The 24228-nt window shown below is 33.4% G+C and overlaps 1 protein-coding gene and 1 long non-coding RNA gene across 11 annotated transcripts in view; one reads left to right on the top strand and one right to left on the bottom strand.

Annotated features, from left to right (window-relative positions):
- Positions 1-24228, top strand: part of COL24A1 (collagen type XXIV alpha 1 chain) — a 387541-nt gene that overhangs the window by 43653 nt on the left and 319660 nt on the right. For 5 of the 6 annotated variants that reach the window (XM_072834343.1, XM_072834342.1, XM_072834338.1 and 2 more), the window contains exons 7-8: positions 11376-11429; positions 14581-14634. In XM_072834343.1, the coding sequence (XP_072690444.1) occupies positions 11376-11429; positions 14581-14634 (108 nt within the window). Of the gene's footprint in view, positions 1-11375; positions 11430-14580; positions 14635-24228 lie in introns of those variants that run through there. The other variant, XM_072834344.1, reaches the window with a different exon arrangement.
- Positions 21031-24228, bottom strand: part of LOC140637872 (uncharacterized) — a 32182-nt gene continuing 28984 nt past the window's right edge. For all 5 annotated transcript variants that reach the window (XR_012034951.1, XR_012034949.1, XR_012034952.1 and 2 more), the window contains 2 exons: positions 23245-23322; positions 21031-21321 (listed from right to left, as the gene is read on the bottom strand). This is a non-coding gene — a long non-coding RNA (uncharacterized lncRNA). The remainder of the gene's footprint in view (positions 21322-23244; positions 23323-24228) is intronic.

Below are 24228 nucleotides of genomic sequence, written 5' to 3'. Positions count from 1 at the left end.
GGTCTATCTTGATGAATATTCCATGTGTACTTTAAAAGATTTATGTATTTTTGTTTGTTTATTAAACTTCTAATTTTAATTCCAGCATAGTTAACAAACAGTATTATATTAATTTCAAGTGTATAATATAATGATTCTGTATATTCAATAATTCTACATATTACTTATAAAATTGTATTACACAATACTATATATTAATATATAGTAATATATTATGTTACATAATATACAATACTATATATTACATAGTGCTCATCATGAGAAATGCACTCTTTAATTTCTCTCTTTAATCCTCCTACCTACCTCCCATTGGTAGCTATTAGTTTGTTCTAATTCTTGCTTTGTTTCTCTTTTCTTCTGTTACTCATTTGTTTTCATCCTTAAATTCCTCATATGAGTGGGATGATATGGTATTTGTCTTTCTCTGACTGACTTATTTTGCTTAGCACTATACCTCCATCCACGTTGTTGCAAATGGCAAGATTTCATTCTATTTTATGACTGAATAATATTCCATTATATATAATATATATATACACTCACATACATACACACTACATCTTAATCTATTCATCTATCAGTGGACACTTGGGCTGCCTCCATAATTTGGCTATTGTAAATAATGCTTCGGTAAACATCAGAGTGCATATATCTTTTTGAATTAATGTTTCTGTGATTTGGGTGTAAATGTGTTACAGTGTAATTACTGGATCATAGAGTAGTTATATTTTTAACTTTTTGAGGAGCCTCCATACTGTTTTCCATAGTGGCCGCAGCAGTTTGTGTTCCCAACAGTGTGTGAGGGTTCTTTTTTCTCCACATCCTTGCTAAAACTTAATTGTGTTTTCAATTTTAGCTGTTTTGACAGGTGAGAGATGAAATCTCATTGTAGTTTTGATTTGCCTTTTCCTGATGATGAGTGATGTTGAGATCTTTTCATGTGTTAGTTAGCCATCTATATGTCTGCTTTGGAGAAATTTCTGTTCATGTCTTTTGCCCATTTTTTAATTGGGTTATTTGGTTTCTGAATGTTGAGTTTTTAAATTCTTCGTATATTTTGGATACTAACCATTTATCAGATTATGTCATTTGCAAATATTTTCTCCCATTCAGTAGGCTATTGTTTAGTTTTGTTGATTATTTCCTTTGCTGTGCAGACTTTCCTTTTGCTGTAGTCTCGATAGTGCAATTTTACTTTTGTTTCCCTTGTCTCAGGGAACATATCTAGAAAAATACTGCTATGGCGCATGTCAGAGAAATTACTGCCTGTGCTCTTTTCTAGAATTTTTATGGTTTCAGGTCTCATATTTAGCTCTTTAATCCATTTTGATTTTATTTTTGTGTATGGTATAAGGAAGTTGTCAGTTTGATTCTTTTGCTGTCCAATTTTCCAGTAGCATTCGGTGAAGAGACATTTTCCCATTGAATATTCTTTTCTGATTTGTTGAAGATTATTTGACTAAGAATTGTGGGTTTATTTCTGGGGTTTCTGTTCTCTTCTGTTGATCTATATGTCTATTTTTGTGTCAATACCATACTAATTTGATTACTACAGATTTGTAATATAATACGAGATCTAGAATTGTGATACCTCCAGTTTTGTTTTTCTTTTTCAAGGTTACTTTAGTTTAGTCTTTTGTAGCCGTATACAAATTTTAGGAGTGCTTGTTTTAGTTCTGTAAAAAGTACTTTTGGTGTTTTGATAGTGATTGCATTAAGTCTATATAGATAGGTAGTACAGACATCTTAATATTTGTTCTTTCAATCTATGTGCATGGAATGTCTTTCCATTTGTATAAACTTCAATTTCTTTCATCAGTGTTTTATAGTTTTCAGAATACAGGTCTTTCACCTCTCTAAGTTTATTCCTAAGTATTTTATTATTTTTGTTATAATTGTAAATAGGATTGATTCCCTAATTTCTTTCCGCTGCTTCACTATTATTATATAGAAATGCAACAGGTTTTTTTTTTTTTCATTGATTTTGTATCCTGCAACTTTACTGAATTATCAGTTCTAGTAGTTTTTTGTTGGTGTCATTAGGTTTTACATGTATAGTATCTCGTCATCTGTAAATAATGAAGGTTTTACTTCTTCCTTACCAATTATGCCTTTTCTTTATTTTTTTTTGTTTGATTGCTATGTCTAAGATTTCCAGTACTATATTGAATAAAAGTGATGGGAGTGGACATCCTTGTCTTATTCCTGATCTTAGGGGAAAAGCTCTCAGTTTTTCCCCATTGAGTATGTTTGCTGTAGGTTTTCCAAACATACCTTTCTTGTGTTAAGGTATGTTCCTTCTAAACCTACTTTGTTAAGGGTTTTTAATCTGAATGGATGTTATACTTTATCAAATACTTTTTCTGCATCTATTGAAATGATCATATACACTTCTCTTGTCTCTTGTTGATATGATGAATCGCGTTGATTGGTTTGCAAATATTGAACTACCTTTGCATCTTGGGAATAAATCCCACTTCGTTGTGGCAATTTTTAAAATGTTTTATTGGATTTGGTTTACTAATATTTTGTTGAGGATTTTTGCATCTATGTTCATCAGAGATATTGGCATGTATTTCTCTGTTTGTTTATTTATTTATTGGTGATTTCTTTATCTGATTTTGGTATCCAAGTAATGCTTGGCTCATAGAATGAATTTGTAAGTTTTACTTACCCTTCTATTTTTTTGAATAGTTTGAGAATAGGTATTAACTCTTCTTTAAATGTTTGGTAGTATTTGCCTGTAAAGCTGTCTGTTCTGCACTTTTTTTGTTAGGAGTTTTTTGATTATTGATTCAATGTCATTGCTGGTAATTGGCCTGTTCAAATTTTCTATTTCTCCTTTTGGGAAGTTTTGCTAGGCTATATGTTCCTAGGAACTTATCTATTTCTTCTAGGTTGTTTAATTTGTTGGCCTTTAGTTTTTTCATAATATTCTCTTACAATTGTTGGTATTTCTGTGCTGTTGGCTATCGTTTCTCCTCTCTCATTTGTGATTTTTAGTTTTCTTTCTTTTCTTTCTTTCTTTATTATTTTATCTGTCTAGAGGTTTATCAATTTTGTTCATCTTTTCTAAGAACCAGTTCTTGATTTCATTGATCTCTTCTATTATCTTTTTAATTTCTGTATCATTTATATCTGTTCTTATCTTTATTTCCCTACTTTTGTTGGTTTTGGTTTTGTCCATAGTTCTTTTTCTAGCTCTGTGAGGTGTAAGGTTAAGTTGTTAATTGAGATTTTTCTTGTTTCTCGAGTAGGTTTGTGTGGCTATAAATTTCACTCTTTTTTTTTTAAATTTTTATTTATTTATGATAGTCACACAGAGAGAGAGAGAGAGAGAGGCAGAGACACAGGCAGAGGGAGAAGCAGGCTCCATGCACCGGGAGCCCGATGTGGGATTTGATCCCGGGTCTCCAGGATTGCGCCCTGGGCCAAAGGCAGGCGCCAAACCGCTGTGCCACCCAGGGATCCCTCACTCTTTTTTTTTTTTTAAGATTTTATTTATTCATGATAGACACACAGAAAGACAGAGACACAGACAGAGGAAGAAGCAGGCTCCCTGCTAGGAGCCAGATGTGGGACTTGATCTGAACCCCAGGATCACGCTCTGAGCCAAAGGCAGATGCTCAACCGCTGAGCCACCCAGGTGTCCCTAAATTTCACTCTTAGAACCACTTTTGCTACATCTCAAACATTTCAGACCTGTATATTTTAATTTTCATCTGTTTCCATGTAATTTTTTATTTAATTTCTTGGTTGATCTATTCATTGTTTAGTAGCATATTATTTAGCCTATATATTTGTGCTTTCTGTATTTTTTCTTATGGTGATTTCTAGTTTCATAATACTGTGGTCAGAAAAGTTGCATTGTGTGATTTCTATCTTTTTGAATTTGCTGAGGCTTGTTTTCTAATCTGATATGATCTATTCTGGAGAATGTTCCATGTGTACTTGAAAAGAATGTATATTCTGTTGTTTTAGGGTGGAATTTTTTGGATATATCTGCTAAATCCATCTCACCAGTGTGAGATGATTCCAGTGTGTCATTCAAAGTCACTCTTTCCTTATTGATTTTATCTTTGAATGATCTGTCCATTGATGTAAGTGTAGTGTTAAAGTCACTACTATTATTGTATTACTATTGATTAGTTTCTTTATGTTTATTATTAACCTTTTTTATATGTTTGGGTGCTTCCATGTTGGGTGCATATTTACAATTATTATATCTTAATGGATTATTCCCTTCATGAGTATATAGTGTCTTTGTCTCTTGTTACAATCTGTTTTAAAGTCTATTTTGTCTAATATAAGTATTGGTACTATAATTTTTTTTTTGACATGCATTTGCATGATAAATGTTTCTCCATCCTCTCAGTTTCAAAGTTCTGCTGTCTTTGGAGATGAAAGGAGTCTCCTGTAGATAATATATAGATGGGTCTTTTTTATCTATTTTGTTATCCTATGTCTTTTGATTGGAGCATTTGGTCCATTCCCATTTAAGGTAGTTATTGATATTTTCATATTTATTGCTATTTTGTTGCTTTTTTAGTGGTTGCTTTTGTAGTTTTTCTCTCTGATCCTTTCTCAACTGGCTCTCTTTCATGGTTTGCTCATTTTCTTTAGTAATATACTTGGATTCCTTTCTCCCTATACTTTGCATAGCTATTATTGATCTTCAATTTGTTTTTATTATTAGGTTTGTATATAACATCTTATGCAGATATACTTATTTTCATACTCTTATTTGTGGTCTTTCCTCTCCACTCAGAGAGTCTCCTTGAACATTTCTTGTGGGACTGGTTTAGTGATCAAATTTTTCTACATCCTTACTGGGTTTTTTAAAATTTAGTTGTTCCATTAATTATTGAAAGAGGTGTGTTAAAGTAGCCAACCGTTATTTGGATTACTTTCTTTCTTTCTTTCTTTCTTTCTTTCTTTCTTTCTTTCTTTCTTTCTTTCTTTCTATTTTTTTTTTGTTTTTTTGTTTCTCTATTTAATGTTTAGGAAGTATTTAGTCAGTATTTGTTCCATTTATTTTGCAGCTCTGTGTTGTGCATACATGTTTAAAGATTGTTGTGTCTTTTTTAATGAACTGATCCTTTTTATTATTATCAAATGTCTCTCCTTATCTCCAGTAATACTCTTTTTCTTTTTTTTAAAGATTTTTATTTATTCATGAGAGACACAGAGAGAGAGAGGCAGAGACACAGGCAGAGAGAAGCAGGCTCCATGCAGGGAGCCTGATGTAGGACTCGATCCCAGGTCTCCAGGATCATGCCCTGGGCTGAAGGTGGCGCTAAACCGCTGAGCCACCCAGGCTGCCCTAGTACTCCTTTTCTTGAAGTCTAGTATGTCTGATAGTAATAGCCACATCAGCTTTTTTATGATTATTGTTTGCCTGGTATTTATTTTTCTTGTCCTTTATCTTTCTACATTTAAAACACATCTCTTATAGACAATACATATTAGATCTTATAGACAATACAGATATCTGGTCTGATTATCTCTGATTTCTAATTGGAATGTTAACTCCATTTATATTTGTGTAATTATTGGTATGATTTGGTCTCAGCCTACACTGTCATTTCTTTTCCATTTATCCCATATGTTTTTTGTTCCTTATTCCTCCTTTTCTGCCTTCTTTTGGGTTAATAAAATATTTTTTAGCATTTCATATAATTTCTCTATTGGCATTTCAGCTATATCTCTGATTGATTGATTTTAAGGTTGCTTTAGAGTTTACAATATGCATCCTTAACTCATTCTAACTTACTAGAGTTAATATGGTGGTAGTTCATTTAAATCATAAGACCCTTATGACATTATGATTATATTTACACGTTGTTCTTATCCTTTGTGTTTTATTGTCATTTATTTTCCATCTATATCATTATAAACTCTAAAGTACCATGTAGTAATTTTTGTATTAAGTCATCAGTCTTTAAAGAAATTAAGAGAAGAAACAAATAAGGGAGTCATTTATTTTCATTTCCAGGGCTCTTCGTTTGTTTCTATAGATCTGAGTTTCTAGTTTGTATCACTTTCCTTTAGCTAAAAGAAGTTCCTTCAATATTTCTTGGGGTGCAATTCTGCTAGTGATGGATTCTCTTGGTTTTTATTTACCTGAAATTTGTTTTGTCTATGTTTTTTGAAGTATATTTTCATAGAGTATAAAAATCTTGATTGAGAGTGTTTTTCTTTTAGCACTTTAAAGATGCTTATATGGTTCTTGTGATCTCCACTATTTCTGATAAGAAGTTAGTCATTAGTCATATTGTTATTTCCCTCATTGTAATCTGTCATTTTTCATAGACTGCTTTTGAGATATTTTTCTTTGTCTGGCCATTAGCAGTTTGACTATAATGTACATAGGGGTAATTTCCTGTAGATATTTCTTATTTGGAGTTCACCAAATGCCTTGGATCTGTAAGTATTGGTCTTTTTGTAATGAATCTGTGATATTTTTGGCCATTATTTTTTCAAATAATTTTTCTGTCATTCTTTCTCTCCTTTCCTTCTGGGACTCTGTATACATGTATGTTAGACTACTTAATGTTGCCCCACAGGTCACTAGAGCTTTGCTCCTTTTTGCATTTTTTTTCTTTTTACTTCACATTAGTTAATTTCTACAGATCTCTCCTTATATTTACTAACTTAATTTCTGCTTTCTCTAATATACTGTTAATCTCATCCAGATTTTTCATTTCAGATACTATATTATCAGTTCTAGGATTCTATTGTTCTTTTTTGTAGAGTTTTCACTTGTCTGCTGATATTTCTGTGCTCACTAATTTTGATGATCATAATTGAACATATTTGTAATAGTTAATTTAAAATCTTCGCCTGCTAATTCCAGTATCTGGGTCTTTTTGAAGCCTGTTTGTATTGACCACTTTTTTCTTTACTCTGGTCAGATTTTACTTTTCTTTGTATGCCTAGAAGAATTTGATTATGTACTAGATATTATGGATGATATGTACAAGAATTTTAGATTCCTTTATTTTCTTTGAAATCTTTTGATGATGGTTGATTTCTTTGTTCTATAGGCAATTAAATAACTAGCTCATCACCTTAAACTTGTACAGGTTTGGTAGTTTTTTAAAAGGGCAGGTTCATTTTAGTCTTACTTATTGTGGTATGTCAGTCCAAGGATATAGTATTTGCTTCTAAAGGATACCTGTCCTAAATGTCAGTGGAAAGGTGATTACCTTTACCATGCCCCTTAAAATGATGTGACTCAAACCTCAAATTATTTCTTCTGTGGTGGCCAGCAGCTGAAATTTATATTCAATTATTTTAGCCTTCTGTTTTTTGCTTCTTGGTGAACTCTTTGGAATGTGTCTCATGCAACCACATTTAGTATCAGCAAAGAATTGAAGAAAGTCTTTATCCAGATTTGGAGGGGAAGCTGTCCTCTTTGTTTATTTGTTTTTTCTTTCTTGGATTTCCCCCTTCAATTTACAGCTATTCAGGTAGTCTGACACACTGTCCTCTGACACCATTAACCAAAATCTATGGTTTTCTGCTTGAATCTAGTCATTCAATGCAGACCGTGGAGGGTCTTTAGAAAAAAAGTTGTTTATGTGTATTATACCAAGTGTGTTTTTTTTCTTTCAAAAATAGAATCCCCTCCAGTGTGTCCTACTTTTTGCTTGTTCTCCTATGCATTCAAATAGTTGTTTAAAAAAAAAAAGTTGTTTTATGTATAGTCTTGACCTATAGATAAATATAGACAGAGAAGTGTCCAAGGATCAAGTCTTGGGGTACTCCGGAGTTTAGTATATTAGGCAGAAGAGGAAGAACTAGCAAAGGAGACTGAGAAAGAATGACAGTAAAGTAGGGTAGGAGCAATAGTCTGAGTGGATTAAGTCCAAGAGAGAATGGAAGAAGTCTCCTTGTTAACGTAGACAAGTTTCTAGGAGTTTTGGTCTAACAGGGAATAGTGTAATGGAAGAGGGAAGGAAGATGTAGCTCAAGTAAAGTTGTTTTTTAAGATCGGAGGAAATACAATGTGTTTACTTGGTGATATCAACAAGCAAAGAAATAGAAATTAAAATAATGTAGGGAAAACAGTATGTCAGTGATGTCCTCATGAGGCAGATTGGGTTTTATTATGAAGGCCGAGTATTTTGGAACAGATTTAGGTGACATAGTGGATTTAGTTATGACAGGTTGCAAATGTTAAAAGTAAGATCACCCATTAGAGTGAAGAGAGAGAGTTATGAAATAATTATCTATTAAAATGGGAAAGTGAATTGACTAAGGTAATTATTAGATACACCAAAAAACAAAAGAAAACAAAACCAATTAATATAAAATGTCATGAATTTAAAGTGAGGTTTGTCAGCATGATTGTTTTCTGTTAGTCACATTCAGCTGCTAGGGGATGGGATAGAGTAGGTGGTGAGTTTAGATTTAAGAATTGCCAGGTAAGCTTGTAACACAGAAACATAAAGAAGAAATGGTGCCATTTATATATGCAATGAAGTGATTATAACTTTAGACCTTGGTATTTGCTGCTTATTTGTGGCTTAAGTCAGGCCACATAAGGATGAGACAATGTGGTGGAATCACATATTAGCAGTTACAGTAGGTCAAATAATTGTTAAAGTTGTGGGCACTTAGTGAGCTATAAAGATAGGAAGTGTTGGTTAGAGAGTGTAATGCTTAAAATTGACACTATGAAGCTTATATAATTATTAGTAATGTTAAAGAATATTCAAGTGATGTTAATCTCAAGATCATGTCACTTAGTGTTTCTTTTATGGGACTCTCCCAATTTAGCTCATCCATATTTGAATTTTTAATTTCAAATTCTTTTCATCTAAATTTTGCAGCTCCATCAATAATTCATTCAAGAATTGTGTTCTCTGCTTGTTAAGATGGCAATAATTGCAAAGTTGATTTTAATAATCATCTCTAATCTTGTTATTTTTAATACCTACATTGAGGAATTTGACCTATATCTTATAAGCTAAACTACGTAGGTGTTATTCTTTTTCTAATTTTATGGAGGAGGGATCTCAAATTCAGAGAAATTAAATAATTTGTTCAGTGTTTTTACTCTAAATCCCGATGTTCTTTCCATTATATTGAGTGGGCTCTAATCTGATGAATTTGTTCTAAGATGTTAATGAGTCTAGTACTTAGGGAGTTTCCCTCTCTAGACAGAGGACCCTTGGAAATCCAATAATAGTCTAAAAGAGTTGTGCTGATAATGGGAATTTTAGACTGTATAGCAGAACAGTAGAATAGGTGGAACTTTGAGAATTCTTTGAATAATAAAAGGTAGGCAGCTTCCTTTTCCTCTTACACTCAAAAGGATGTATAGTTCCTTTAACAAAGTCATGTAGAAGTAAGTAGAAGTCAATATGAAAGCCAAAGTCAATTATTAATTTATAAGCATTTATTTTTAATTCCAAAGGGGATTTGAAAAGCCAATCAAGTATGACTAAAAGTGTGTCAGGACTCATAGAATTAATACTAAGTAAAACATTTTGGGAGCATTCTTTAACGCAGAGAAATATGCCCTATTTCTCTGACATTTTATGTAAAGTTGGCATGTTCAATAATCTCAGCTCATGCATTTTATACTATGGAGGATCCTAATCCACAAGTGGCCAGGTTAAGAGCATTTCCTTCATGTTGACTTGAATTATGGTCGTAGAACAAGTTGATCAATTAACTCAAGCACATTTGTGTGGGAATAAAAGAGATTTGGTACTATTTCTTTAAATATGTTGCCCAGATGCATAAAGCTTATGAATAAGAAAAAGCTCTCTGTCTTTCAACCTGATTTTTATTGATGAATTGATTACTTTTACCACGTTCTCAGTTTTTTTTTTTTAAGTAAGGATGAAATGTTAGATTAGTTGTTAATAATAAAGTAGATAATAGAAAATTCAGATAGAATTTAAAAAAGAATTTTTAATCTGATATTTATAAGTAAAAAAATAGCCAGAAAGAATTTTATTATATTTAAAATTCTCAAGAGCTATGGTTTCTTAAGTTCTTTTAAAATTCTTTGTAAATATGGCCTCAAATCAATTGGCTAGATTTTATAATAAAAGACTGAAATACAAAAACCAATAAATAAGATTTTTATTTAATAGGCATTGTGATATAAAAAAGAAAATTGACAAGGTTTGTCATTACTTTTCAAAGCAATTTTAATCAAGTCATTTAACCCCTCTGGACCTCATTGCTTCTTTATCTATAAAATATGTCTTACTGGATAAACTCTAATATCTCTTACAATTTCTAACTATATTACCCTTTTTCTTTTTGGATAATGGATTGAGTTTGTAAATATTGAGATATTGCTAACGCTGTTTCTCAGGTCCCATAATTTTGTTATCAGTGGTCTAAAATTGTAGCCTTACTGATAGAAGTGGCGATAGCTATGTAAGGGAAGAGATCAACCTGGAAAATAACATTCTCTTAAAAATTTCTTTTGACTCAAGAATATAGACCTTTTTGCCAGTGAATATTTATTTCTAATTTGTAAAATGGAAAGACTTGCTGGCGAACATGAAGGACTTTTCTTGTGGTTCTCCTTTCTTCAGTTTGAGTGGTATTTGAAAGCATCCTTGAATTTGTGAAAGAAAACATGACTATTGCTCATAGAATAAAAATAGCATTTAGAACTCTCTAGGAATGGAAATTATTACTAGTTGAGAATGGTAATGAAGTCATAATTGGAATTATAAAGACGCTCAATTGTGGCCTCTTAATTTTATGAGATGGGAAATAGAAAAAGAGATACTTTGCCAGTATGCAAAATAAGAAAGATTAATATTGTGCAAAAAAAATTTGATTGAAACCTAATGTCATATTTCTCTTGAAAAGTAAAATATAAGATTCCCAGAGCGTGAGAAGTATCTATTTTTATGTCTATTTTGGCAATTAGAGGTATTTTTTGATTTATTTTTTTCTTTATTACAAAAGTAATACATGTACATTGCAAGATTTTGGAAAATATTTGAACTTGGAATGATATAAAAGTTTAAGAATTATAAGCAGATTTCTTTTACTAAAAGTAACTGGTTTTCCAGTGCTAAAAATAGGAATTATAACTGAATACGTCATAAAAATGGATAGGTTAATGGAGCCTTTATATCGGTCCCTTAAGGAAAGACGTCTCAGTGGTAGCATAACTTTGTTAGATTTTAAAAATCATCTATGTCTGACATTTTAAAATAAGGCTAGAATATATGTTAAAAAAGCAAATAATAAATGCCCATTTCAATATAAAATAATTTTATTGAATACCATATGATACATATGTATCAACTGATGATGCATTCAACTGAAGAAGTGTCATATACTGTATGTAATTTATGCTTCACCTAGTGTTTTATAATTGTTTTATCTAGGGCCCCAAAGGAGATCCAGGATTTTCCCCTGGTCAAGCTGTTCCTGGAGAAAAGGTAATTAGTTGCCCATGGAATAAAATTATGGTGATATACTTCAAACATTAAAAATTCATTTTTACCTTTTTAAAATACGTATTTTACTTGGTATCAGACAGAGAAGACAGAGAATTAAGGTATTAGAGAAGCTAGAGAACTTTAATGAAGGAAGAAATATTTGAAAAATAAATTCTATCATCAGCTTAACTCATCAATTAAAATTTTAACATTAATTTATTGGGTGTCTACTGTGGACTACCATTGTGCTACCTGCCAGGTAGGGATGGGGTGGGGGTGGGGGCACAAAAGATTAGAGCAGGATGTGGCCCTAATCTCAAAAATTTTCTGTTAAAAGGCATACATACAATAATACATAAATTCCAATGTCATTTTGCACTTCTTTAGACTAGTTCCACATACTTTATCTTTTTTAAGTCCCACAGTAACTTGAGAGAAGTAGTCATCATTATCTTGTTTTCCAGTTAAGAAAACAGAATTCACAGAATTTAAATGACTCATGGATAGTAAGTGGCTGGGTTAATGATATATTTGACTTTTAGCCTAGTATGCATTTCATTTTATCATAATACTGTCAAACATACACATTCAGGTAAAAAGAAACTGACATTTTAAAGTAAAGCTAGCAGCAAAATCTTTGTTGGGAGGAAGATACCGTTTTCTAGTGAGGATGAATACAAATGGAGTCTTTAGGAACACCTCTGGGAAGCTCTATTTAGATGAATACTTAACGAATGTGATACAATTATAGGATGTTTTTGTTTGTATGATACACATTCACTAACTTTTAAAATACCTGAATAATTTTGGTGGTTCCTGGATTGAAATCTCATTCTTTAACTGGCTTATAGGAACTCTTGTAAACTTAAAACAAATGAACAAAAAACCCACACTGTATTATTGAACTTTGCAGGTATTATACCAACAAGTAAATCCTCAAAAAATTTTTAATCTTGAATCTTGAGAATTTTATTCCTATGATGGAACTGAGTTCACTGAATATAAATAATTTAGAAAAATAATGGAAATTTATTATTAGAAACATATTTTCATTGGTCCCTTAGTTATTGCAAGGAAAAATATCCTGCAATCTGAGAAACAAAATGCCATCTTTTAATATATCTAAATATAGGACATTTGACTTCTTACTTAAAATTTAGAAGTTAGAGGTCGATTCTGTTTTGGTGACTGCTTTAAATAACCCCCACTCCCCAAATTAAGCATTTACATTTATATCAAATGCTTGGTTTTATCTTTACTTGTGGCTTCCTTGTACAAAATACAGGGTGGTTCAGTATGTGTACAGTATCTGTATAAAATATAGGATGGCTCAGCATTGGAATTGAGGCTTGGAAGTATGTCAGTCTTTTTTCATTTTTTGAGTTGCTCATATACTAATTGTGGTTAATGCTGTATAGGAGTAATGTAGTAAGACACAGGATTTAATAATATGTTGCCGTTGAGATTTAAGTGAAATCCAACTTTTAAAATTGAGAGATGTATTTCTAAAATGGTAAAATTTAAAAACATTTCTTACATATTATATTTATATTAAATTGGATTCAAGTACACTGAGGAGGCAGGATCCTTTATACACATACATTGTGAATACAAATAAAATATGAACATTATATTGATAAGTAGAGGGGATTGGAGAACAATTTGTGTTTGTTAATCACTTAGCGATTTTGACAATAAATATATGGTCAGTGATGAAACAAAAGAAGTGCATGAGCTAGTCCTTCAGCATGGAACATCCACTAAAGAACATCTCTCATAGAGTATATTTAAGTGTTTAAGCCCTTTTGGGATCTCAGTGGCACACAAAGGTAGCTTTTAAATAGTGCTTTTCCTTTTTCCTTTCCTATAGGACAAGTGAAATATTATCTTATTTTTCAGGCGGAGGAACTTGGAAGGGAAACCAAGTGACCCACCCAGCAGCCTCCAATAGCCTGTTTCCTAGTGCAGCTTTCTTTTCCCTCTATCAGAATCATAAATGTAAAAAACAAAATTATCTGTATAAACTGGTCAATCATCACAAATGGAAGCTATGTTAATAAGATGTCAAAAAGTATTAAAATGAAATTAGTACAGATGGAAAGGTATTCAACTGATAATCATCAGAAACAATCTTTCCTATTCTGATTGTTTAATTTGATGACATATTAAAGTACCCAGTGCACTAAATATTAAACACAACACAGTCACTTAGGAGTTATTTAGGATTATTACCTGAGTACCCTTTTTTGTTTCACAACGTTGTTTCTTGATGCACAATATATTTGTTGCAACAGAAAGATGGAGAGGAAGGGAAATAAAGAAAAACTGCTTGGAGCAAAGTGGAGCCTCAAGATTATCTTCCCGTTCCTTGTTGTTGTTTTCTTCTTGTCAATTCACACTGCCTCCTCTGTGCCTCTCACTGTCATTTCTATCAGCCACTCTCTCCCCTTACATGAGTATACTTTCTCTCTCCTACCCCCAAATGGGCTCAAAGGCTGTCATCAAAGCTTGTGGGGGCGAGAGGGGTGCGAGGTCAGGAGGAAAGATGGCCCTAACAGGTGAAATCCCATCTGCAGGCTACAAACACACATCCTCCCAAAACATTTTCTCAGCGTTTACTCCCCAGTGGTACAGTGCCCAGTACCAGTGCAGCCCCAAAGGAGAGCTGTCCCCTTTCTCTGGTGTGCCACATGAACCCAGCTCTGCTCCCCACAGCCCTGCCTCCTGAGGTTCCTCATGGGAGTCTGTGGGAGTCCTGCCAGGAAGCAGCCCAAGCTCTCTCCCCAGCTGCTGCACAAAGTACTTGTAGAAATTTTAAGTAAACTTTAGATTTTTAAAACACAGCGAACCTTGAAACATCAGGAATTCAAGGGGTAAAGGCATTCCTAGAGAAAAGAACGTCCATAAAAAAAGGAGCAGGGGCATGGAGGTAGGGAAGTACAGTGCGATTCAGCATGGGAAGGCAGAAATGCCAGGAGCCTCAGAAAAAGTCTCAAAAGGACTCAGAAATGAGGTGGAACTGGGAACAGATTTCAAAGATCAGATATAAATGCAGTAAGATTTTGATGTCCAAGGTGAAATCCTGCAGCAAGGGAATTCTAATTTTCACTTCCCTTGCATAACATTAAACTTCTGTTTCTTTTGTTCTTAGGGCAATCAAGGCCTTTCTGGATTAATGGGGCCCCCTGGTATGCAAGGTGATAAGGTAAGAGGTAGTTTTATTTTCACATAATTGGATGTCATCTGTGTCTGGAAGCTCTTGAACTCTTAAAATCTCATTTTGAAGTTGTGCCCAAAGTCAGTGTTTTAAAATCCTTTTCTCAGCGAAAGGAATTAGGATGCTGTCCTAATCCAGGAAAGTGGTGCCCACAATAGGCAGTGCCTTATGAAAAATAAATCCCTTCAGTTAATGATGGGAACAAAATTTATGTGGAGAAAGAAGGCAAAGTCACTGATAGAGTGTTTTTATCTTCCTCCTCTTTCTCCTTTTTAAAAAATATTAGGGCTGTAACCTACTTCTGAAACTCTAAAGTCACTTTTTAATTTTTATTTGTAAAGTGAAATATATCTGGTTGTAGATAATACTTTTGGCCTTTTTTTTAAGATTCTTATTTTCTTAGGAAGTAATAATCTCTGCCATGATGTATATGAATATGAGGCCTGAAGAGTAGGATAGAAGTTAGAATTGGGGATAACTGGTAAAAAACAGTGGTGGTAAGTATATGACTAGGCTTTTTCTGAGGTAAAAAGAAATATTAACATACCTGCTAGAATTATTTTTATATAAAATATATTGTGTAGTTTCCTGCTTCTCTTCCATGATTCTGTTTTTTCCCCTAAACACTGAATTGTTGACTATTCAGGGGAAAAGGAGGATACAAAATATCTTTCAAAGTATTAAGGGCCCCAAATTGTTGAAGGGTAGTATTTGACTTGATAAGATTATCTAAATATATAGAGGAATGAACTGTGTTGATGTCTTTGTCATATTCCTTTGCTCTTGGGAGATTGGAAATGGTACTTAGGCTTTGGTTACTTGGTTCAAATCCCATCTGCCATTTTCTAGGTCCCAGTGACTTTGGGTAGGATGCTTAACCTCTCTACCTTCCAGTTGCCTCATTTGTAAAATGTGAAGCTAATACTACCCACTTCATAGGGAGTTTTGGGGAAGAAAAAATGAGAGAATCCATGGAATAGAATACAGTGTCAGACAAATAACAAGCCCTAATAACTGTTAGCCATCAGCTCTTTATCTGGTTTTGGAAACATGAACTTGTTTGCTTTTCTTCATAACTCTTGCTAAAGGGCTGAATTTTAAAATGATGAAAAAAATTTTGTTCTCATGGAGTGTTTTTTCTCCATGAATATACTACCATTATTATTATTATTTTTTTTATACTACCATTATTTTTATGGCCTTCAGACTAATCTTCATCCTAGAGAGTGCTTATAATCTTATCACTTCTTGAGGTTGTTCGTTTTTTCCATGGAGATAGGAAACTGCAGAGTGATCATTTCTAACAGAATTGGTCTTGATTACCAGTCATAAATCTGTTTGATTAATGCTTCTTAGTATACCTCTGACCACTAAGTATATCTCTGAAGAACTATACTGAGGAATAGCATCAAACAGATAATCTCATGGAAATTATCTTAATTATTTTGTTTGATATTACATATATTACAGTTATTTTATCCTAAAGAATGATACTACATATGACAGAAGAACTAATCATTACTTTCTGAGGTTAAATGATGCCTATGGCTCATGAAATTAGCAATCCAGGAAAGGGAATTTAGTAGTTTGAGCGGTTATTGTATAAAGGAGTATATAAAGAAATATCTATAAATTTAAAAAGGCTAATTTTAACCATTACAGCAGATTATCATTTTAACTTTGAAATTGTGCTTATTTAAAGCAGAAGGTGGGGCAGCCTGGGTGGCTCAGCGGTTTGGCGCCTGCCTTTGGCTTGGGGCATGATCCCGGATCGAGTCCCTCATCGGGTTCCCTGCATGGAGCCTGCTTCTCTCTCTGCCTGTGTTTCTGCCTCTCTCTCTTTCTCTCTGTGTCTGTCATGAATAAATAAATAAAATCTTAAAAAAAAAATAAAGCAGAAGGTGTTAGCTTCCAAAGACCTGTGCATATATATCTTGGCTTATCAGTATTTTAAGATCTTAAGATTAATAATTCTTTTTGGTCTGTATAAGTCTAGTAAAGTGAAATACGACATTCTTTTAAACAAACTGTGTTATAGATTATCTTTCACAGACTCCTTTTCCTCTTATATGATTTTTTGAACTTCTAAAATCTGCCTTTTTTTTTTTTTTGATCATATAGAAGCCAGTGATTAATTAGCAACTGTAGCTCCATTTTCTCTAGAGAGAAAGTTTAGTTTAGTTTAGAAGTATAGTTGAAAGTTTAGTATTTAGAAACAAAATTACTTTCTGGTAAATGAAGCATTGATGGTTTACTATGATTTGATTGTAGTTAGTTTAGAACAGTGTTTAAACATTTAAAATGATTTTGTAGTGTTTCTGAGAATTTTTCCTCTTGTTGAATAGAGTATGGCTATTAACAGAAACTATGTACAGATTTTTAAAAAATGACTATTGCTAGGAAAAGGATATAAAGACTCAGTCTAAACCTAAACTAATTCTCCACCTAGCAGGCTTGGGACAAATTTCTATCACACTATGTGCATGTGTCATTTTAATATGAATATACAATAGAAGTACATTCAAAATATACTTGATAGACTGTTACTGTGGTTTGTATAGAAGGGGAAAGGGCAAGACCAATTATTGGGTAAAATGTTCAGGTAAATCATGAGCTGTTTTTATGGAATTTACTAATTTTGTTTCATGTTTTGAACCACTTGAGTCACTCTGGGTTACTTCCTTGCAAACAGGATCCACATTAGGAGAACCTAGAATAATGGCTCATATTAGCTGTAACCTGGGACTCCTGTTTCTTTCATCCTTGCAGTTCTATCCATAGTGTTAGTGCTAGGTGAATTTTTTTTAAGATTTTATTTATTCATTCATGAGAGACACAGAAAGAGAGAGAGAGAGGCAGAGGCACAGGCAGAGGGAGAAGCAGGCTCCATGCAGGGAGCCCGATGTGGGACTCCATCCCGGGACTCCAGGATCATGCCCTGGCTGAAGGCAGTGCTAAACCGCTGAGGCACCCAGGGATCCCCAATGTGCTAGGTGAATTCTTAAGGTCAAGACAAGAACTTCAGTAATTCACTTTGTAACAGAAGCCTAGAGAAGTTAAGATAATTGCTTATGGTCACTCAGAATTATGACAGGATCTAGAGATGAAACTTACTGCTACTGAATCCACTGTGCTTTTAACTATTCTTTGCATATTATGAGAGATGAACAAGGTACTTGGGTTTTGATTAATATGAAATTTATTACATCTTTTTTATATATTATACTATTTTGTGAAGTATCATTATACCTATTATACTAATATTAATAGTAGCTATTTTATTATGTGCAATATTCCAATTGCTTTGATGAGCTCTGTGTCTTTTCATTTTCAAAACAACTCATTGTGGGGCACCAGGGAGGCTCATTCGGTTGAAGGTTCAACTCTTGGTTTCAACCCAAGTCATAGTCTCAAGGTTGTGAGATTGAGCGCTATGTCAGGTTCCTCTCTTAGTGTGGAGTCTGCTTGTGATTTTCTGCCTCTCTGCTCCTCCCCCTAACTCATGTGCACTCATGCTCTCTCTCAAATAAATAAATAAATAAATAAATAAATAAATAAAATCTTAAAAAAACCTCATTGAGACAAACAATATGTTTAGTATATCATAAATAAGTTAATTGAATTATAAGAGGGTTAAATCTCTTACCCAAGGCAACACATTTATTAATTGGCTGAGTTAGGACTCAAATTCAGGCCTGTTTGACATATGACTGTTCTTAATAACTTCAAATATTGCTTCCTCATTAATTAATTAGTTAAGCCAGTGTTTGTTAGATATGTATTTTAGTCTTCTTACTGTCCTAGGCATATATGTAAGAGGAAGTAAAATTTTGTTTTTTATGAAAGCCAAGGGAACAGATATAGTTTTGGATGACAGATAATAATGACTTCATTATTCCTTTTTGTTGGAACTATCTGGAAATATTAAAATTCTTTTAATATAAGCCATACTCAAGTAATCTTGAAAATGGCTGCAAGAAAGTCATGTGGAAAACACTGACAGCTCATGAAAACTGTTGAGATAAACAGAAGGTTGAAGTTAAAAACTTTCTGAAAACTAGAAGTAATATTGAGAGAAATAATGAAGCAAATAAATCAGTAGCAATGTTTTTTTTCACCCATAGATTTTTCAGTTTACTTCTTTCTCTTCCTCTTTTTTATCTGTCTCCTCCCTCCCCCCCTTTTTTTAAAACCAGTATTAACATCTTAACAAGCACTGTGTTTCCCTAGGTTGGCTGGTGCATTGCCTCAATTTAGCCACCTTCATGTACTTTTATTTTCCTAGGAACTAAAGTGTATTTTTACTTCCCACTAAGTGTCTAATTTGTGCCAAAGGCAGATAAGTTGGATCCAGAGTGCATGCTGTGTTGGATGGAGGACAAGAGTCATAATTCTGAGCTTGGACTCCAGATGGATTTTTAAATTGTTTTTTAATATAGCCAATCAGTTGCTATATTAAAATTGGAAATCTGCTATTTAAAATTGTAAGAACATTAACAGTGATTTCAATTGGAGCAGTTTTTCTCAGATCAAGAGGATAAAAGCCAGATGGGAGCAGTTAAGCACATCTTAGCATATAGGCATATAACTCACAGCAATTGTGAAATATCATGCATACATTTTAATACAGGTTTTTATGCATAATGTATGGCAGCATTTTTCTGAATATCAAAAATACTAACTACTATGGTTATAGCAATAATTTACAGTCAATTGAATTCATATTCTGTTTTAATGGAATTATTTAAAATATTTTTAAAAATCTCCATTACATATGAAGTACACAGTAAATATCTTTATAAAGTTGGAAAGGAAAAAAGCAGTGAAAGTATTAAGGGGAATGCACTGGGGTTTATTAGTTACTCACAACTATACAGTTCTTCATAATCTATTTAAAGCAAGGACAATACCAACGAACTACAATACTGAGTGTCCATGAGAACGATAATAAAAAATCAGGATTGCCAAAAAGATCTGTGTCTGAAGAGAGAATTAGGGAGAATTCTACTGTTTTACAGAATTATCTCTATAGATTATTTTCTCACTTGCCCACTATCCTGGTAAAAATCTGGAAAGCTACACTTTACATTGGGTTGGTATCCAGTCCAAGCCTAGTAGTGAAAGTCTAATACAGATGTTGCTGCATAGGGGCTGTGTTGTCATCACTGTTGCCTTCTCCTCTGCAATCCTCTGTTCCCACTAATGGTAAGGCACACAGAGAGCAAGGCCATGCAGTACTGAACTCCCACAGACAAACCAGGGTTTGCCAGTGGTATAATTTGCGGGACTTTGAAAATTTTCCTGTGTCCAAAGATATTTTCCTCTGTCTAGCTTTTGTGATTGACATTTTAACATTGAGGAGAAAATTTATTTGGCTAAAAGTATTTCAGGTTCCAGAAATTAAAAAAAAAAAATTCTGTGTCTTCAGAAAAAGTGTTATCTGTCATCTAGCACCATTTTGAGAATTAGTTTATCATACTCTTTTTCTCCATGAGAACTAGTGGAGAAGGACTGTTGATGGGACCAAAGTAAAAACCAAGTGCTGATTAGAAGTTAGTAGGTCAGTAGGTCATAGCAAGTAGTTTAGGACAAAGGTTGGCACAAGTCTGTTGTGTGCATGAGGGAAGTATCTCTCAAGAAGGGGAGGTGAGTAGAATAGAGAGGTTTGTGTGGCATTCATCCTGTAATTTGAGTCCCTTCCAATTCTCCATTTATCGAGGATCTGCCTTCTATTTATTTGTTTTTTTAGAAACTTAAACTTCTTGTTCTTAGGACTTAAGGAAATATATAGCCTTCCCCCAAGAAGTGCTTACATTCTCTTAGTTATTTATTTTCATCTCATTCTGATTTTTTTGTTAAGGGATTCTTTTTTTTTTTTTTTTCCCCACAGTTATTTTATCACTGTTTCTCAATTTTGCTAGTTTCCTCTGGTTATTTTGGCCAAACATGGTTTTAGGTCTTTGTATTCCTCAAGGCATTATTGCTATGCATCCTGTAGTGTTTGACAAGTTTTTCATTAGAAAGTTGGATTTACCTAATCTGCAAACTAATGCTGTTACATTACAGATAAATGAAGATAAATGAAATTTAATATCACTTTCGGAAAACAGTGAAGTAGCAATGGCTAAAGAGAAATATATGAGTGACTCGGGAGTTCCTTCGTGCAAAGGACTATATTTTACACTGTGGTATCTCAGCCTAGTGTGTGGCATGCATTCTTAGTGAGTGACTGATGATTGCTGCTCTTAAGTTAAATTGACTGCGTCCTTTCACCCAGTCCTAGTGGGCCTCTTTTTCCTTAGTGTCTGCTTTTCAAATCAGTGCCCCTTCTTTCCTGTCTTGTTTTCCCTGGGTCCTCCTTTCAGTACTTCATTCCAAATTAGGCTGAGTAGACCTGGTTAACCTGTTTATTGATCTCTCAGTGATGTTACTTTTCACATGCTTATATACAAGGTTAGCCCACCTTTGCCTCAGCTTCTTGAGACAAGACAGAAGCAAAAGATCCAGGGAAATTGCCTCAAACAAAAGAGGAGTTTCATTTTGGAGATAAAAATCTGTCGCTAACTCTGGAAGGCTATAGTTGTTTTAGTCACAATTGTTTTTTGCCTTGCAATTCATTCAGGAAACCAGTGTTACGTAATAAGGTGTAGTTCCTCTCTTCAAGTAGTTAAGTGTCTAAAAAAGAAAGCACACGAATGTAAATTACAAAAGTGGATTACACTATAGCAAGGGCAAAAATGAAGATATGCAAAAGTTATTATAGGACATAGTTGAGGGTCATCTAAACTTCTGGGGGCAGGAAGTGGGAGAGTGTTTGGGGAACAGGGAAGAAGGCAACATCTGAACTGCATCTTGAGGAAGAGCAGCAGTTATCCTGATGATACTGTAATTAGTAGACGTGAGTATGCTAACACACAAATGTCAGTGTAAAGAAAGGCTCACAGGTAAGAGGCAGTTCCTGGTGCCTGGGGTTACGAAGTTTGAGGTAGGAAGATAAAGATAAAGAGATAAAGCTTGAAGGGTATTATTCAGAAGTTCATATATAAAAGAACTTGTATCATGTATCACTCATATCTATTAATTTATCAGGTAATAGAGAACTACTGGAAGGTTTTAAGGAAGGGAGTACCACAGGCAAATCATCTGTTCTCCAGTTTCTTTGGCATTTTGTGGGTTCTAGAGAGGAATTCTTCTACTTTTCTGTAATCTAAAGTCTATAGGAGGAAGTCCAAGATAGAAAGGTAGGGTGACAATACAGAAGCTGTCTTATACCACAGGGGATACTTTCTCATATGTAGGAAAAATCTTTGAGTAAATACAAGTCTTTTCCATCTAGTGAGGGAAAAATACTGCTAAAAGGAGAAAACCATTAATTTATAAAATTGACAACATGGAGATTTATTAGAGAATTTTTTTCTCTCACTGTCTCTCTATATAGGCATTTCTCACTTTACATCGTTCCCACATACACAGATTTCAGTTACTTATGTTTAATTAAATAGCACCAATCTCCCAGCAACATGATTCAAATTTCATTTCCATAGTTGTGGTTAATTACATAAGTACAAACTTTGCTACTGTCTCTTCTGCCTACAAAACAACATAAACTACAAAAACTACATAAATAACAGATATGCATCCAGATCAACGACTAGCCACATCATATCATTCAGCCAGGTGGTGATTGTTCACTGCATATCTGTTAGTTATACATAGGTAGCAAAGCGTGTAGTATGTTGCTTCTTTGTCTCTCAGTGATAAACCTATGAGATATTTTACACAATGGATAATCAAAAGATGTAATTGACCACGAAAGATGAGGGTATAGCAAAATAGATTACTCCCTTCCTATCCTGAGATAACACAGGGCTTAAAATTAAAATTGAACATAAATGGAATTATAGAAGAAATAACTGATACTGGGACATGGCTGCCATTTGAGAGACTCTAGCTGATACAGCCAGAGGAACATACTAAAGATTAACTTTTTGACATAAATGAGGAAAGGGTTGTGATGAATTTGACAGAGATTTCCCAGAGGAGGTTAACACCAGCAAAAAAACTTCACAGTAGAAGAACTTTTGGAACTAGTTCATGACATTGAACGTACAAAGGATAAAATGTTCACAGTTGATCCAGACTTGGAAAGGACTGTGACAATTTGCCAAAGTGTAGAAAATATGCTTGCTCAGTATGGTAATGTATACAAGGCCAACCTATTCAAACTACTCTTTATGATTTTTTTTTCTAAGAAATGACACTTTCTCAATGTTTTTAATGTTTTGAATTACATTGACTCTAAATATTAGTTTAGCATTTTTTTCATTTCCCTACACAATTGTAACTGACAGAATTTTTAACATTTGACAAAAATTTTTAAAAGTCACAAAACATTTGCAGTTTTTCCCATTATTAATATTGCTTTGCATGGTTTCAGCTTGGACAGTCTGTTCTGTGGTCCTGTAGTACCATGTCAAGTAAGGATGGCCTGTATATAAATGGTACCACTATCTTCCTTATGGATTAACATTTTATTTATGCATTCAAAATTTAAGCTTGGGCAAAGTTCAGGTATATACTTGAAATTTGTTTCCTTACCATCTCTTAACATTTCTGATTTCAATTCTACTGTATCTCTTTCACTCTTTCTTTTTTTCTTTTTGGTCATGCGGTTACCTATTGATAACATATATTTGTTAAAGGTGAAATTTTTGTTGAAATAAGTATTAAAATTAAAGTCTCTGTGTTAAGATTAGATTCTGAGCCCCATTTGTTATTGGAATTCTTGGTAATGCAATTTCCCATCACAAAAAATATTTAGACAATTCTATAATTTATTGTAATGAGTCTTTTTTTTTTTTAAGATTTTGTTTATTTATTCATGAGAGACACAGAGAGAGGCAGAGACATAGGCAGAGGGAGAAACAGGCTCCTCACAGGGATCCTGATTTGGAACTCTATCCCTAAACTGGGATCATGCCCCAAGCCAAAGGCAGACGCTCAACCAGTAAGCCACCCAGGCGTCCCTATAATGAGTCTTTAATCTGTTTTAAAACAGTTTGTAAATTTTCCTATTGACATTCCTTGAGGAATGTGTTCACATCAATTTTTTTTTCAATGTATTCATCTGAGAAAAATTGTGTATTGTCATTTACTGGGCTTTTTTTGTTCTTCCTATGTGAATATAGAAAACAGTGACTCAAATATATTCAAAAGGCTATATTATAAACTAACTTTTAAAAATAAAATATTAGATCCCTCGATTGGAGCTCTGCCAAAATTTAAATGTAGGCATTTTTCCCAGGAACTTAATCCCAGGAAATTTATTTAAAAACTTTACAGACTAGTGTTTAAGTAGAAAATAAATAAGGAGTGTAGTCACAGATATAGGGAATAAATGGAGACCTTTCTATAATAGTGGTTCTAACTCCGGTATATTATAGATACAATAATATCACATTAAAGTAGCAAAGACATTTTTTAATCCTACTTACTTATCTTTCATTTTAACATTAAGAGAATTAAGATGTGATATTAGATACTTAGTATCTATTTTGGGGGCACCTGCATAGTTCAGTTACT

The sequence above is a fragment of the Canis lupus genome, chromosome 8 (assembly GCF_048164855.1).
Source record: "Canis lupus baileyi chromosome 8, mCanLup2.hap1, whole genome shotgun sequence".
Taxonomy (NCBI): Eukaryota; Metazoa; Chordata; class Mammalia; order Carnivora; family Canidae; genus Canis; species Canis lupus.
Note: the sequence above shows the minus strand (reverse complement) of the source record. Positions and strands in the feature narration are given on the sequence as shown.